Source organism: Glycine max, chromosome 19 (genome assembly GCF_000004515.6).
Source record: "Glycine max cultivar Williams 82 chromosome 19, Glycine_max_v4.0, whole genome shotgun sequence".
Taxonomy (NCBI): Eukaryota; Viridiplantae; Streptophyta; class Magnoliopsida; order Fabales; family Fabaceae; genus Glycine; species Glycine max.
Window position 1 is genome coordinate 46331346 of NC_038255.2, and position 18132 is coordinate 46349477.

General features: G+C 30.5%; 1 protein-coding gene across 1 annotated transcript; it reads right to left on the reverse strand.

Annotated features, from left to right (window-relative positions):
• Positions 1-720: 720 nt before the first annotated feature.
• On the reverse strand, positions 721-4727 carry LOC100815920 (uncharacterized). Its single transcript, XM_006604600.4, has 5 exons — positions 4555-4727; positions 4096-4447; positions 3240-3395; positions 2422-3108; positions 721-2135 (listed from the first exon to the last, which is right to left on the reverse strand). The coding sequence occupies exons 2-5, from the start codon at positions 4441-4443 to the stop codon at positions 1059-1061; spliced, it is 2268 nt and encodes a 755-aa protein (XP_006604663.1). The 5' UTR covers positions 4444-4447; positions 4555-4727; the 3' UTR covers positions 721-1058.
• Positions 4728-18132: the final 13405 nt, after the last annotated feature.

Sequence of the window (18132 nt, forward strand, 5' to 3'; positions counted from 1 at the left end):
ACTACTTGATACTTAAAAAAAAACACTTATCTCATATATTTCATCCCTATCTATAAGACATAGTTAACAGTTTATTTTGATTGTTATTATAAGACTTTATTTTATCTCTTTTGTGCATTAATTATTTTTTATTAAAATATCCTAAAAAAAAAATTCTTTCTTCTATAAAGCTGTAGAAAATGAGTAAGTTTTCAATAAAAATTAAGGATAAATTTGGAAAAACATAAATATGGACATATTTAAATTAATAATTAAATTAACTAATTTTTTTAATAAGCTTAAATTTGTCAATTATATCTTATAATTAGAGAGAGAATAATATTTAAGCCAACGAGGAATTTAAGGAGACTCTGTAGTTCAAAATTTACGAAAACGATTCATTATGTTCATAATAACTGCATTTCCTATAATTTAAAAGTGAACTACATTGTTCCAGTTCCATGGAGACAGGAACCTAAGTAGAACCTAGTAAACATTCAGTAAAAATAGTAAAATGATGATAAATTGTTAACTGGAGATTAGAACTCATTTCTGAGCCCAAAACTAATGAAGTTGTATCTTCTGAACCTGTATTGTTCAGTAACAAAGCAAGAAAAAAACATATCTACATCCTAAAACAAGAATCAAAAGAAAGTCAAAATAAAATTTTAATCTTTCCCGAAGCAACTAAGTAGAACCTCGGAATCAGAGTGCAAAACAAAAGTAAGCACGCCTGAGGAGTCTTTAAAAACTAAGTTACCTGCCATTTACTAGTAGAATCTGTTCAGAACTTACATTTCAGATGCCAAAAGCATACACTCACTTGAAAAAGGAAATTACAGAGCCATTTACAGAATAACCTTCCCAAGGAAAAATACAGGTAAAACAAGGCAAGTGCCACGCAGAACTGCACAAATAAAAGCTCAGCTCACTCATTGCTCGCACCAAAAGCTTAAACGAGCCTCCATATGTTAATTAAATTCACTTCAAAATCAGAAGAACATCAATGGTTAAAGTAGTAAAATAAGTTAGAATAGACGTGCATTTTCTTCAATTTACAGCTTGGTTATGTAGAAGCCTTAGTTATTGCAAGAGCTAAGGTCTCTTAGTTCAGCCATTGGTGATGTTTCACCTAACAGTTGGGTGTAGTGAAACTCAATTTGTAGCAGTCTATGGTAAAGGGATGCTGAAGAAATGAGACCTTTCTTGGCATCTGCTTCCAATTCTCTGATAGGGATTGCAGCTAGGAAGCTTTTAATGTACTCTTTGCATGCTTCCTTCCCTCTGCATATAACTTGTTCTTCTTGCTCAGTCCTCAACTGTTCTTTTTCCCCTGCAACAGAATCCACCTCCTTGCTATTTACTTGTTGGGTTTGACTATTATTAGGATCTAATATTTCTGCTACAGTTTGCTGGTCATTGGATGTCTTGTCGTCTGATGAATGAGCAACATTTGGCGTTTTGTACATCATTGTGTTGCTGTCAAATTTCAAGATATATGCCTGGTTGCACCCTTCATAAAGTCTCTCTCCCAAAGTGTCAATGATGTAATAACAATCATATTCAACTTTAAGGATGAAAAAATGATCATTCCAACTAACAATATAAATGTGAGGTTCACCATTGCTGGGGCACTCTTGTCCAGCACGACTAATCTCATCCCAAATATTATCAAAAGACATGGCACCATGCAGAAAGTCAAATCTGCCTTCATCCATCCCTTCAGGATGAAAAAAACCAATAAAGGACTTCCCAGGAGCCACAGTAAGCGGACGTATTTTTGCTTGAATGACTGTTTCCAGGTCAAAATGCTTGTCAGGGAACCGCTCTCTGTAGGCATCATTTTCACATAAGTTCCTCCATTCTGAGGAGCCTTCTCTAATTAGACTATCTAACTGTGATTTTATGGGCATAAGATCACAATTATTTTGGAACCAGTCAGCAATCACAGCAACAAGAGCTGTACATGCACTCTCACCTGCTGCACGTTCACTGCGTTGATCAATTGAAGCAAAGAAGACCTGTGTCTGAAGCTTCATATGACCATCACGACTCGTGACTTCTTTCTGCTCCCAACTCCCTACAGCAAAACTGTCATCCCCGAAATCAGAGATTGATGATCGATGTGCAGACGTGTCATCCTCAATCTTGTACCACTGGCAAAAAAATATAAAACCATTAACATGAATAAAATAAACTAAGTGTGAAACAAAAGTTACAAAAGTATTAAGAAATTATGTCAAAAGTTAATGGCTTATGTATCATACTTTCATGAACAATGGAGATTTATACACTACATTTTTGTTAGTTTACAATCATTACCACACAAATGAGGACTAGGCTAAAACTGCTCCCCAGAAAGATCAATTGTGAAGGTTTGCAAACAAGACATGGATTGATACTCCAATGAGAAGGAAACAGGTTTTAAGAAAGAATTCTTACAGTCAAAGAAAGGGATTCATCAGAGCTAAGTTGACGGCGATCAAAGTCTATGTCATCACCACCTTCTTCTGCATACACCTTCTTTAACAATGGCTCTCCCTTATAAGCTTTAGGAGATCTGAAACTCAACTTCCTCTTCCTCCATGGAAGTATGCTGCGCTTGGAACTTTGTACTAAATAAGGCTGAGAAGAAGAAGCAGTAGAATCCTCCCTCTGTGAACACCCAACATCAGACTTGCGATGGCTGTAATAAACCCAGTCTTCATCATTACAATTTACTCTCGCATTGGAATGAAAAAATCCCCCAGCATTTGCAGAAGCCAGTGTTCCATAACTGAATGACTTCCTAACACTGGAATCCTCCTTCCCCCCATCTGTTTCACCTTCCTCAGAATCATCAAGTGACTCAGAATCCAAAGGATAATTGTATTCACCATCCTCACTCCTAGAGCACCTTCCTTCACTGCCTTCTTCCTCACGACAACCCTTTTTTGCTTTCTTGGGAGATACAAACTCCGTCAAAATCATTACTTTCCTAAGACCAGCTTTAATTGCAGAAAGCTCATCTTTTTCTGCCAAGGCTGTTTCTCCCGACTTGGCAGAGGGCGATGGCACAGGCACTATAGATCTCTGAACTGGCTCCAAGCTTTCTTGAGCTACGCTTAGCTCCATCAAACTTATTGATATCTGCATACAATCAAAATCCAAGACAAAACCTGAAAGCTAGAATTTTAATGATTGTGACTGTAAATTGGACCAGCCTATATACAGGAATTCCTATATGGCATGAGATAAAAGAAATCAGCAAAGAGACTCACACAGAGTAAAGGAGAAGGCTCCCCAGAACCTCCGGTTAGTGTGAGTGGAATGTTTAAATCAAAATCCTTTTGATCAGTTGAAGATGCAAATTCAGCAATATTTAATAATGCGGTTCCAATTGCAGGAACCTTGTTTTTTGGCCTCTGGTTCAATCCCTACAAAAGTGAAATACAAATTCTGTTCAGATTTTAAAAAAAAAAAAAAAAACAACGCCCTTGCCTATTAACCCGTGGAAAAAAAGAACTGAAATTAGGCATTAATTAACCTATGACAAATTAAAAAAAAAAAATACAGAAATCATTTAGACAAAAAAAGTCAACCACTGCACAAAAGTTCCCACTGTGGAAGGAAAAATCCAAAAAAATTCAATAATAAAACTCCTATTAGTAGTCAGAAAACAATAAGTCAACACCATTATTATCGGTAACGCGGAACACAAATAAACGCTCACCTATTCAGTATTATGACATTCATTTAAAAGGGCAGATAGGCAGATAAAAGATACGACAGAACAATAGTTCCAGACAAAGACACATGCAAACCTATTACAAAGAAAAGGAAACAGATGAAAGACAAAGACGGTGACAACCCAAAAGAACCCGATCATCCAAAATTTCAATACTCCACCAAACCATTTATTTAAAAATAAAATAACCTAGAACAATAATCCTTCTATTTTGATCAGTAATAATCCCCAAATTTGAAGGAGGAACAACATTTCACCAATTCAAATAGTCGTCTTCTTTTTTTTTTATTGGTTCTTTTATTTGACAATCCAATTTTTAAATTATTGAAACAAATTCCGTTGTAAGGGGAAAAAGGTTGAGAGAGAGAGAGAGAGAGAGAGAGACTGACATTAAAGAGAGTGAAAGCGATCTCCCAAGGGTGAAAGACATTGTCTCTGTAACCGTTCAAATTGCACATAGTCTGAAACTCCTCGTCCCAGTGAACGACGGCGGCGCCACCGCCGTCGAGTTCAAAGTCCGCCTCTTTAGTAAAATTTCTGGCGACGGAGTTCCATCGCAGAGAGCCAAGGATCAACTTAGGACCCTTCCAGCGAATCTCAAGGACCAATCTTGAACCTTGGAGTGCAGCGTTCTGCAGCAGATCGCAGCCCTGGAGCCTCCGCACGTGCAGCCTCACTTGGAACTTCTTCGAGAGGAGAGGCGGCCAGGGCCGCCACCTCATCATCTTCACCACCATTACTCTGTTATAGAAAAAAAAAATGGTGTTTGGTAGAAACAAACAAAAAGGTTAAGGTTGTTGGTTGTGGTTGTTGATATATTTAAGATTAAAAGGGAAGGGGGGATTCACCGGAATCTGGGAGGATAAGACAGTGCGTTGGGATCTTGGAAATACGGAGAATGGGAGCGAGAGAGATGACTTGGCCGATCAAAGCATGCGCTGCGGCATATAGAGAGAGAGAGAATATGCCGTTAGTTTGAGACTTGTTATAAAAAGAGAGAGAAAGCGTGGGTGGGTCTAACAAGTTAACGGGTTACAAACCGTGTGCTTTGGGGTTAAGAGAGTTAGGGGTTTGTTCTTTGTTAGTCGTTACGCGTTACTACTTGAACGGATTAAGGTTAAATCACTAACCACGTCATATGATATGATAAGCAGTCCTTGACTCAACTATTTTTTTTCACTTGTGTTGTTTTTATCTAACTATATATCCGTTCCAATGATCTGAATTTATCTACCATATGAAACTTTTTTTCATCATTCAAAATGTCAAATATTCTAATTGATTTTTTTACCCTTCCGTCGATGGGGAACGAATGACTTCGTATATTTTTAATTTATTCTTAGTCTCTTTTTGTTATACACTTGAATATAGGGGACTGTATATTTTTCGGTCAATGATAGACCGGTCTAATCAAATGTCTTTTGATTCATTGGTAACGATCGACCCACTCCAATAACAAGAATCTGGAATTTCAGATGGTTAGATCATATCATCTCATACACGTTATATTATCATATCTTATGATTAACATGTTTGGGTAGTGGTAGGATCAATCAAAATTAATTATCAAATGTGAAGTAACATATAATTAATTTGAAAAAATCATGGTGATATTACTTTGGAAAGTGTGAAATAGGTTCCTAATGGGTTTTGTAACGTCTCATTTTTTTTAATAAATTAAAAAGGTTTTTTTAATAAAAAAAATAATAATAAAGTTTTAGAAAATAGTGAGATTTTTATTATTAAATAAATATGGAGAAATAATTTTATTAATTAAAATAATGATTTTAGAAAAAATAAAGAGAATATTTTATTTATTCATTTAATAGGAAATAAAATATAGTTTGTTTTATAAAATAATAAAAATAAATAAATTGAGTAAATAATAAGTTGTAAATACCTTGACTATAAATAGAGACGTGTTAGGTCCATTTTCACACCGATATGTCTCCTCTTCCTCTGAATTTCGTTTTCCCTTTCTCCTCAAAATTCTCTCTTTTTTTCATAGACCACAAAACCTGTCTCAGAAAAATGATAATTTCGAACTCATTTATTGTTGGATCGTTGTGAAATTTAAGCACCAGGTTTGCAACTCAATTTGGAGCCTTTCCACCATTGGAAATTATGAGAACATGTCGGAATTGGGAGAAATACCCTTCCATTGTAACTTTTCCTTTCTCGCAGAAATCCTGAGTTGTCTCGATAAAATTACGATCTTGAATTCATTAACCGTTAGATTGTCGTGAAATTTGGATATGTGGTTTGTGATTCATTTTCTCATGTCTTCACCGTTGGGATTTGCAAAGTACTATATGCGGAGGGAGAAAGATGCATCACACGTAGGACCATGGAATGAAGGCTTCGATTCCTTCTCCTTCTCCCTAACGTTTGGGAACCCTAACAGAGCAACCGGAGGAGGAGCTCTAGAGAACACCAGAAATATCACAATTGATAACGGAGAACGCTTGAGTGACTACATCGAGGTAAGGGATAAGTTATTCACAATTAGGGATTAGTGAGAACATGTGTAGGGATTAGAGTATCAATTGAAATGGGTTTTTGGGTGTTTCTGCAATTTTTTATTCTATCCTTATAATTATAAGTGTGAATTATATATTTTTGATGAACCAGTTGATGTCCCAATGAGAAATTGTTATGAAATTGATGTGTTCTTGTGTTGAGTGTGAATCCTATAAATTGAATCTTTGTCTAATTAACTTAAATTGATGAAATTAAGTAGAGATTTAGCATAAGATGGAGTGAGATATTGATTTTGTATTTTCTCTTTTTCATGTTTTTAGGTTTTTTTATATAGTTTAAAATTAATATTATATTTGAAATTGACCAAAGATTTCTAGTAGACTATGTGTTGTATTCTTAGATAATATATATGAATTCATGTATACTTATATATACGAGAAAATGTTCATATAATTAGTTAGAATTGGTACATTGAAAGCTTACTTTGAAATTCATGATTCAATATGATGTATGTTGTTGGTTTTATATATATAGATTTAGCTATATATTTATTTATATTAATATTTTATATAAATAATATTGTAGTGTTGTTATAGTGTGATTCCAAAAATTATTCAAGTGTTGAAGTTTGAGAATATTATGGTTAGATTTGAGGTACATGTGTGTATTGAGTTATAAGCTATGAATTATACAATAATCCGATCAGTGTTGATATTGAGAAAAGTGTTGATGCGCAGTGTTAAAGGGAAAGTGTAGATTTCCTATTTAGGAAACAGTGTTAAATTATAACGTAATGTGTTAAACATGTTTGAAACGCGAGTGTGAGGTATAATTCATAAACAGTGTTTATAAATGGAATATGTGATGAATTGTGGAATAACATGTTGCTTTGAGATTATAATATTGTTATTGAGATTGAGTATAAGTGCAAAGTTGAATATGTGTTAATTTGTGAGATACGTGTAAACATGTGATGATGGATTGTGACATTATGAGATGTAAAATTGTGAATGAGTTTTGACTATGAATAAGTGTGTGGTTAACACTTGATGTGACATTACTTGTGTTGTAAGCTGTGAATTGTATAATAATCCGACTAGTGTTATCTTGAAAAAAGTGTTGATACGCTGTGTTAAAGAGAAAAGTGTAGGTTTCCTATTTAGGAACCAGTGTTAAATTGTAGCGCAATTGTGTTAAACATGTTTAAGACACGAATGTGAAGTCGTGGGTATTATATAATTCATGAGCAGTGTCTGTATGCAAAAAATTATTTTAGGGTTGGACCTGAATCAGGAGGGAGAAACCCTGACAGACTCTTCGGAGTGTAAGCCTTGGGGGTCACCCGATTTGAGTGTTCATTTAAGTCTGTGCCGATCTCACATGGTTGGAGCATTCTCGCAAAACAACGTGACCCTGACTGATCTCCCTATGATTTTACTTAGTGGGAGTGACCTGACATACTCATTGTGTAGTGTGTCTTGTTATGTACTCCTAAGCGTCCCAAGGTAGTTTTTCAGTGACATGGTACTACATTGCATATAGGCTTGAGTCTTAGCATAATTGTTGCATACGCTTGCTAATTGTTTATTATGAAATTGATGTGTTATTATGTCTTGATCGGAGTGTGTGATTTTTGTGTAATGTGATTGATAATTGAAAAGTGAATTTTGAATGACAAAGTGGTGGAATTACATGAGTTATGTTTAAATAAGTTTTATTCTATTTATATGATATGTATATCTAGTTGTTTTGCTTCTCTATTAGTTAGAAATGTGATAACTCACTCTCTGTGTGTTGGTTGTGTTTGGATCCTGTGATGATCTTGAACTTTGTGTTCGGGGGAGCAGATGACTAGGTGAATTGCTTTAAGGAACCTTGTGCTGAAAGACGTTGGGACACAATGTTTTGATAGGATGTAACATTGGAGCATAAGTTTTTATATTAATTGCATGATGTTAGTTTATTTTATTTTACCTCACTGATTTAATAAAATATTTTTGTAAATTTTGATGGTCTTATATTGAGCTGAATATGTTTTTAGTAAATTTTAATTGATAATAATAAAGTAAATATGAACATTTTATCCACGTGAATTTATTTATCGATATTTTTATATATTTTATTTATTTATATATATGTCGGGTAAAGGGTGTAACAGTTTTCAAACACATTCGATATTCAAGTATATGCAATACGTGTATAATCATATCTCCATGGTATTCTAATGTTATTATATCTTATTTTAACACATAATAAAGGAAACAAGTTATCTTATATGAGACATGGAAGGACTAATAGACGAACAGAATCCATTTTATGTTCGTGTTAGACAACTTTAAATCTTAAAACAATCCTGTACGACAATAACTTTTATATAAAAAAAATAGTAATGTTTTTTTTTTTAATTCACATTGTGAAAACTGAGTTTTATGACATCGAACTTGTAAATAGTCGTTTATTTATTTAGTCCATTGACTTTTTTTTTACTGAGACTGAATGAATATTAACACTGACATATAGGAAATAAAGACCTTTTAAGTTATAAATCTTATATTTGGAAGCCTCTTTTGAGATGACAGGAAGCAATGTGAAAACAAAAGGAGAAGGAAACAAAATACATCGGATGAAATGGAAGTTCTTTTTTAATAATAAACAAGTAGTGAACGAGGGTTAAAACGAATAAGCAAGGACGCGAGGGGCACAAGTGGTATGATTGAAAAGCGTTGACCAAACCAAAGTTATTAACTTCTATTTTAACTGGTGGTCTTATATGAACAACACATATAATATATTGGAAATATTAACAATTTGTCCGTACATACTATTTTAAATTTAAATAAAATTGAAATTTAAAATATTATTATTGTTATTATTAAACTGTGATAAATTGTGTACTTAAAAAATTTAGATATCTAATCACAAGGCTCAAACGCCAGATTTTACTTAAGAATATAAACTCAATTTCACTTAGATTAAACCATATGTTGGTTGTGTAACTCGCTCTCTAATAAAGTGAATAATAATGAGAAGAAATTTAATGGTCAATATTTTGCATATACATTTTGTTTATATAAGGTTTTTAATTGTTGATAATTTATTTTAAAAAATAAATTGAAAGATAGAAGAGGGAGAGAAATTACCGAGAAAAAAAAAATCTAATAATAGTCTTGTTGAAGAATAGGTTCTAAAACCACTCTCAATTATTTTAATTTTAATATATAAAAAGATAAATAATTATTAAAGTAGTGAATGTCTTTTAAAAATGGAAAAAATAAAAACTTCCTCATTTTTTTTCCCATCTAAAATTGAACTATGGGAATAAAGAATCATAAATTAGTTAAAACAAATACGTGTTTTTTATTCAAACCCAACATACATGCATGTATATCAGAAAATTTACAACAAGCACTTGTTTATTAAAATGCAAATGTATGAAGATATCTTATCATATTTTCTTGAAATATTTAAGACTGTGTTTTGTTATTGATGTCTATAATTACATTATTTTTCTAATCATGTGTATTAAACAAATATTTGTTGTATCAATCTATACCAAAAACAAATATTCATTGTAATAAAAGAACAAATATTTATTCCCTAAAAAATAAATAGTTATGTGTAACAAGCATAAAATTTTAATAAGTTCTAACTTGAGGAAAATGTTAAAATATAAGAAATTAAATACATTAACATAATTTTTTATTTTTTTTGTTAGTTATATATTAAAATAGTTTAAAATGTAAATCTTAGAGTATATTTTAATTGCACAAAAAAAGAATATAATTATAAGATTAATTTCTTTATTTTCTCTTTATTTTTTTAGGATTGATTGTCTTATTTTTTTATCTTAATTATCATTATTAACTTCCTTGATTAGTTAGGATTGTGATTAGGAGATAACTTTCAGTACCTTTATTCATAGTAATAATAATTCCATGATTAAAAAAATAGTAATCATTGTTCTAGTTAATTAAGGAAACATGATAAAATATTTGATGTTCGTGGATTTCTCTGGTTGGAATTTAGGATAAAATTGAATATAGGTGTTTGTGGATTCAATTAAATATTTGGTGTTTGTGGATTCTTTTTTCAGAAGTTATAGTAAATCAATCCCACTAAAAATAACTTCTGAAAAAAAAAATCAGTCAATATGAACCTAATCAATCCTATTATGTATTTAATAGTAAAGCCAACCTCGTATAAAATGTTGGCAACAAATTGAACATATGCTTTTTTCAACTTTGAGTGGTACCATGAACTTGCATTAATGTTTCCATATGTATTGATCAGCTCTTTATAACTCGGCGTTTGAAATGATAAAAATCTTAAATGCAGCAATATTTGTTGGATATTTTCTCTTTTTTTTTTTTTCTGGTGGAGGATGAAGGAAATGCATTTGACTATGCAGCGTAGGTCCACTAGTGTCCGTGACTATGCGTTGTTTTTGTTTCTAAAATTTTGTACAATTTCGATATATTTATAACATATAAAATAATTTTAGGAGAATCAGAATTTGAATCCATGCGTTCTACTTTGATGAAAAACAGAAACAACGAAATGATGAAAAACTCCTGTTTGTCTGGTGGTTAGAAATTCTTCTAATTTATAAAGATGATAATTTTATCTTAAAAATATGATAATATCATATCTTCTAGATAAGATTAGTAATTAACCCTTCGTTTGTAATATCAACTATCACGTGAGAGTTTAACTCATCGATCATACGCTTATTCACATTATAAGTCTAAAACAAATATCCATCAACATAATTTAAAATAACATAACATGAATTTAATAATCAATCTTATTTGAAAATCTAAAATTAAATAATTAACCCACAAATATTTAACAATCTCTCACTTAGATAACACTTATTGGCGTTTTAGAGAGAAAAAAATATTATTGTAACAAAATGTATTCATGATTAATTTAATCTCTCATTCAATTAGAATAAATAAGCAAAGAGGTTGAACTGTTGAAGTATAAGTATCCTAACTCATCCCACAATAGGATTATGTCTAGTTTTGTTATTTTTTTTACTATTAAAACATCACAGAAGTTTAGGATTTGATTCCTCTAAAGTCTAAAGTGAGTATGCATACTTAGATAATAAATTGCATTCAAAATTGTTGATTAAAAACTAATTTTTTAATGCAAAAAAAAACTTCTAAAGTTAATTACAATTTCAAAATTACAATGAATTCCTTTTTTTTGGTGCATTAACTCCTTCCAGGTTTTGTTTGTAGATTTATAAAGAGGTTGTCAAGGAAGAAATTAATTATTATTTCAAATGCAACATAAATTATAGAAGTGGAAACAGTGGCATTGTGATGCTTATGGTCAATGCTTAATAGGTAGTTTAATTCAGGTTCAAATCAGGGTTTATTCTGAAGCCTTACGCCAGAAATAGAGTTTGGCTTGTGACAAGACAAAGAAAGGCGTATACGGAATGACTCACATGCACGCCCGCATTATTGGAATGCGTCGACTAAGAGAGGAACATATTCTAATTTACACGAATAAGACTGCTACTACGTCATGTATTGTAAAATCAATGTGCATGTGCTAATTAACTTGCTTGCTCATCTTCGAATGTACAATGTGTTCACATGTCAAGCCACATATGGTAATAATAAATGAACAAAGATTGGTATATAGAAGTCGAAAGCATACACTAAATTTAAAGAACCGAAAGGCTTAAAACTGGGGAGTACTATTATGACCATAATCCAATTGAAGTAGAAATTTGAACTTTATGTTCAGTAGTTAATTTTAAATAAATAGTTGTCCACCAACATTATGATAGTCTGAATAGAACTTTATGATCAAATCCTTTATATAAAAATTCAGATTCAAATCTTATAAATGAAAATATCTGATTGAAAAGAGGTTTTCAATAAAAATATCCATCTAAATTTTTCCATAGGAGAAAGAAAGTCAATATATATTTCAAAAACTATAAAATGATAACTAAAAAAAATAAAAAGTACTCCTATTAAACTTAATGCTAAACGCAGGTAATCTAACAATTGAGCATGCATGAATAATTTTGTTTTTAAATAATTATTTTAAACTAAAAAGATTATAACATACGCATTACTAAAAAAAATTTATACACATCAGTAGATTGGCATTGTAGAAATTTTGAAGCACGAGTGAAATTATTGTTTTTATGTAGTTAAAATTAAGAAAAAAGAAGGTATGAATTAAACTTCTTCTCTCTCCCTATATATATTAACTGTGCACTCTCATTTTCTATTTAACTTCTATCCATCTCTCTTATTTTATTATTGTTTAAAAAAAAACATTAAAAACATAGAGTGTCTCTCTTTTCTTTAATTCAACTTAAATAAAGCTTAATAAAAAGCAGTCAAATAAAAATGGCAAGATGAATAGAGTTAACAACTAAACCAGTTTCAACCCGGCCGTGTGATAATATGACTGTTGTTTTTTATTTTTGGAAAAGCCAAAAGAATTACTATATTAACAAAAAACAAAACTGAAACAAGATGTGGAGTGTGGCCCAAAGCAAACAGCATTATAAAGAAGAATCCAAACCAGTTTTGAGATTGTTATTGATGCAATATAGAGACGCAGTTATTCACCATCAAGTCATGAAAGCAATCGAACAGAACTGACTACGGGCAGTGTCAGTTTGAAACTTTGAATTGACTAGTGCACCAAGTTGGATAATACAATATGAGTGGTAACAACATTTTTGTGGCTGAGAATGATGTTGCTGCAGCCAATAACATAAACTAGGTGCTTAGCTTTGTGGCTCTTTTCACTCTCTTTTTTCTTTAGTTTCCTCACTTTAATTAATTAACTTTCAATGCTTTGTTAATTGTAATTCAATCGTTGTTCACAGGATCTAAACTCCCCGTAATGATTCAGAAAAAAAATAAAACAAAAAAGAAGTCAGAAAGCATGAAATACAGCCGTAATGGTTGTTATTAATTACAGTAGTCGAACAGTACATATGAGGGGACCTCTCACCGTTTTCTTTGTATTCATTTGCCATAGTATAATTAATTGAGAACATAAAAAGATCTTGCACAGTGTAATTCGATCTTTATCTTTCAATAAATATATTTATATTTTAAAATTCCTAAATCTCAATACCTTTAGGATGCTATAGTTTGCTTGCTTTCCTCCATATCATAAATGCAAGGAGATTATTTTTTTCTTCTCAAAATCTTCGGGAGAATAAGATACTATTAGCATGTGTTTGTTTATGTGGTTAATGGAATTTGAAATGAAATATTAGTGCAAAACATAAGTATACTAATATGTGATTGATTTAAATGAAATTGACCTTAAATCTCTTAAATAAAATTTCAAATTCAAATTGGATATGAAAATGGAGAAAATATTATTTGATTTCATCAAAAATATCATTTAAAAAAAATTAATCATTAATAAAGTTAATAAATATTTTAGGCTAATAAAAAATCGACAAAAAATAACATATACTATGATCTTGAAGGAATTCACTATGGCGTACTGAGGAGGAGGAAATGATTAACTAACTATAGAATGATGATATTTTGACATCCTAATAATTTTTATTTTTTTATCTGTTTTTTTATTACATCATATCATCGTTAAATTTTTTCTCCTTTTTTTTTTATCTAGGCTGGCATTTCGATCTCAAAATATTTTTTTTTCTTTAACTATACGTGTGAACGCGTATATTTTTTTGGTCGATGAGAGAGCAGATGGGTGAGGTTCACAGGCGTACTCAACATTGGTGGGTGAAGTTTCATGATTATCTGTGTCTCTGTGGACTTATTTTATTAAAGAGATGAGTAAGCCATGGATTAGTTAAAGTGCATGTCTAAATTGTCTATCTATAATCAAATGTTTCTCAAAGTCAAAGGTCTCTAAAGTCTAATCTAAAGCATGCATTCCTTGAAGCACAGGAATTGAAAGGGAGTTATATTATATCGTGTGAGAACATATTTGGCACTCGTATTGCTGAAAAAAAATAAAGTGAGATTTTATTTAAAAGTATCACATCTTTTTAGAACCAATAGGTATATAAGATATAAATAAATAAAAATATATTATTTGTGAATTTTATTAGAATACAATGATAATGTAAATGTTTTTTGTTCTAACATTTAATATAATTTATGTATAATAAAATTGTAGAATTTTGTAAATGATTATTGTAAAAGTTATATCTAGAGTGATTTTTAATTAATTAATAATATAAAAATATTTACATTAAATAATTTAAAATAAACTCATTATTTATATAAATTTAACTCACTTAACAGTATAATAAATTTTACATTTGTCTTCATTTTTTTAAGAACATATCTCTTCACTTTTATATATTTTAATAGAAAAATATTTTTTACTCCATTTATTTCTATTTATAAGATTCAAATATAATATAATATTTGTTTTTTAAAGATTTTATTTATGATGTTTATTACATTAATTATTTTTATACTATAAATATCCTTAATTAAAAGAATAGAAAAAACATATTGACAAATAATTAGAAGAAAGATGAATATTAATGATAACGATAATTTAAAATATATATATATATATATATATATATATATATATAAATTTAAGATAAATTTATTAATATCAATTAAATTAATATTTTTTAATATTGATAAATTAGGTTATTGAATTTTATATATATCAACGGAGTATTTGTTTTCTTAACTACCCACTAGTTAGTTTTATTGACAACCACTCCTTTTAATTTTTTTGTTCCCCTTGGCTTTTATGATGATTTAAAAGTCAATTGATCACATCTTTGACAATTCAACGTGTGTTGTTCTGGTGTAATGAATTACCAAGGAGAATAATAATGCTTTGTGAATGCACGTTAGACTGACTATTCCTCAACAAATTTTCCAGCACACTGTTAGATACTTAGGACTGTTTGACATATAGTTGCCAATTTTTGTTTTCTTTTTTAATTTTTAAATGAAATTTTTAAATCAAAACATATTTAACAGAGGATGAGCTAAGTTGTTAACTTATTTTTAAAATACTTTTATATTTATTTTAAATTAAAAAAATAAATTATAAATTTGATTTGTAGTCTAAAAAATATATTCTCCTAACATTTGATAATAATCATTTTCATCACCAACGCAATCATTGTTAGTTTAAGTATCACTATTGTCTTCAGTGCCACTATTACTAACATCAAGATCACCCTTCATATCATTGTCATCAATAATAACAGCATTGCTATTATCACCAACAATTGTTACCTGTGATGGATTTAGAAATTTTTCTTGGTGGAAAGAAAAATAATTTATAATATTTTGATAAAAGAAAAATATTTAAAGCTTTTACAAAATATATAACATAATAACAAAAGAAATCTAAAATATTTAAGTTTCTACATATTATAATTGTTTTATGTGCATTTTCTTATTAAAAATGTATTATAATTTTTTCATTGTCAATATCATAAAAAATAAAAATAATACAAGTAGTATTAATTTATTAAAATATTAAAATTAGCATTAATATATTTTTATTATTTGTATTTTTTTTACATTCATTTAAAAAAATAGTTTGTGAGAACAATACCTATTTTTTTATTGGGACAAAAATACTTGTTATTACACATATACAAAATAAAAATAAAAAGATTCTTGTGGGAGGAATTACCCACAACCTAACATGCATGCTTCTGCCACCAACCACCCACCCCATAGACATTAATGCTATTACCTTCACACAAACACACCCTAAATGTGATACTATAAGTCATAGACTATTAATATGATTGTTACCTCATCAATATCCATTAATGTGATTACTTGATTGTGGGAACTAAATTTGTTAATAGGAAAAAAAAACATAGGTATCGGAAATACTAAAAAAAATGTTCATCAATAAAAAAACAAAATTTTGAAAATGCTTAACAACAAAAAGTTAATAAAAAAATTCTTATCCATAATTAACATAGTTAAACAATGCATACAGAGGTTTCTTGTTCTTACTGTTATAGCCTAAGCACAATAATAGGCTCTCATAGTAAGTTAGACTAAAAAAAAAGCAGAGCAACAATGGACTTTTTGATAATTATTTAATGTACTTCATTATTTGCTTTGGTGCACCTTAAGTGTATTGTAAATTGGACAATTTATAATACAAGTTTGTATTACGGATTGTTCAATTTATAATTGACTTGAGGTATACCAAAACAAATAATAAGGTTTGTTAAGTAATACCCTAGACTTGTTAAGCAATAAAGAATTTGTAGGGTTAGGGGCCAAACTTTTTTTGGTCATGGTTTAGTAACAATTTTTTGGGGGATTGTTATTGGCCTCATTGGAATTGCTCTTGACCTCTACTAAGGGACTAACAACTTTTTTTATTCCAAGAATGTCCTTTCCCATAAAATCATGATTTTATTGAATAAAATATATAATGAGATCATGATTTTGTTGCATAACCAAAGTCACCCCTTTATCACAATAGTCAGGATTCCATTGTATATTATATAATAAAATCACAATTCCATTGTATATATATTTTTTGCTCTAGACATAACAATAAAATCAAGGTTCTGCTGTTATATTTTTTTTTTTGCACCCCTTATCACAACGAAATCTCAACTCTATTATGTACGTTTTTTTTTATCACAACGGAATTGAGATTCCATTGTTATTTGTTTTGGCACCCCCTTATGACAACAGAATCTCAATTCTGTTGTTTAAGTTTTTTTATTCACAACAAAATAGATTTTGTTGTGTTATTTTTTTAAAAAAAATTGAATAAAAAAGGAAATAAAAAAATCTCGATTATTTTTCTGTATTCTCCTCTATCTCTAAGGTCATCTTTATTTGAGTTACCTATACCCTAGTTACCAAGGTAGAGGTGCTTAGAAAGAAGTGACTTTAGAGGTAGATTTTATGAGAAGGTGAGGTTGCTTTGACGAAGTGGATGATGGACAGAAATACATTGGGCTGTAGTGGGCAGAGAGGTTCGAAGAAGCTACGGGAATTAGCGAGTGGTAACTACTCGACATTTGTTGTACTCATTTGACGTGGGTAACTCAGAAACCTCACTTTACTACTCCTGACGGGCTCCGAGATTATGTTTTTTTAGTAGGGAGATGATGGGTCGATGTACAATGTATCTATATGTAGCGATTACTCCCGACTGTTATCCATGTGATTTTTGTAAAACCATCAAGACCTGGGAGGATTTGTGATAATGATTGGGCCTTATTGTGAATTAAGTGTGATAATTACGTGCTTAGGATGCGAGAGTGTTATTTGTTTAGATAACTACACACAGTGGTTATGTAGATTGTATGTTTTAAATTTTATTTTACTATTGTTTGTTGTTTGTGGCGTTCGAGGAGCAAGGGATTAATCTCTACAACCAACAAATTTCAGGTACTGATGGTGCCAAGTACATCGAGGTGTTTGTCGGCTCAATGTAGCTTGCAAAGAAAGCGAGTATGACTCAACATCGTAATGCGGACTACACATTACACTTGTCATACTCAAGTCCATGTTGTGTCAATTGATAGACCAAATACAACATACATCAAGTACACCCACTGAAAGTTACAAAGGATCTAGGTGACCATTTAGACATGTCGTTTGAGGGGATGAAGGAGTATCAAGAACTACTGAGGCAATTGGAACCAATGTTTGAAGAAGAGAGTGACAATTCTTTCAAGGACACGTCTTAGTTAACTCAATACTTCTAATGTGACAAGTGATATGCTCTAGTCTTAGTTTTCTTTATTGTTTTGTTGAATTTTGAGAGATGTTTTTCTCACAAACATGTATTTTATTGTACCAGGAATATAAAATGTATTTTGTTATTATCACACTATTATGAGTTGTATCCATATATTTATTTGTGACACTATAAGTTTTGTTTTATTTATGTATGGAAACTGAATTACTCTACATATGCATTTATTTTAATTCGATGTA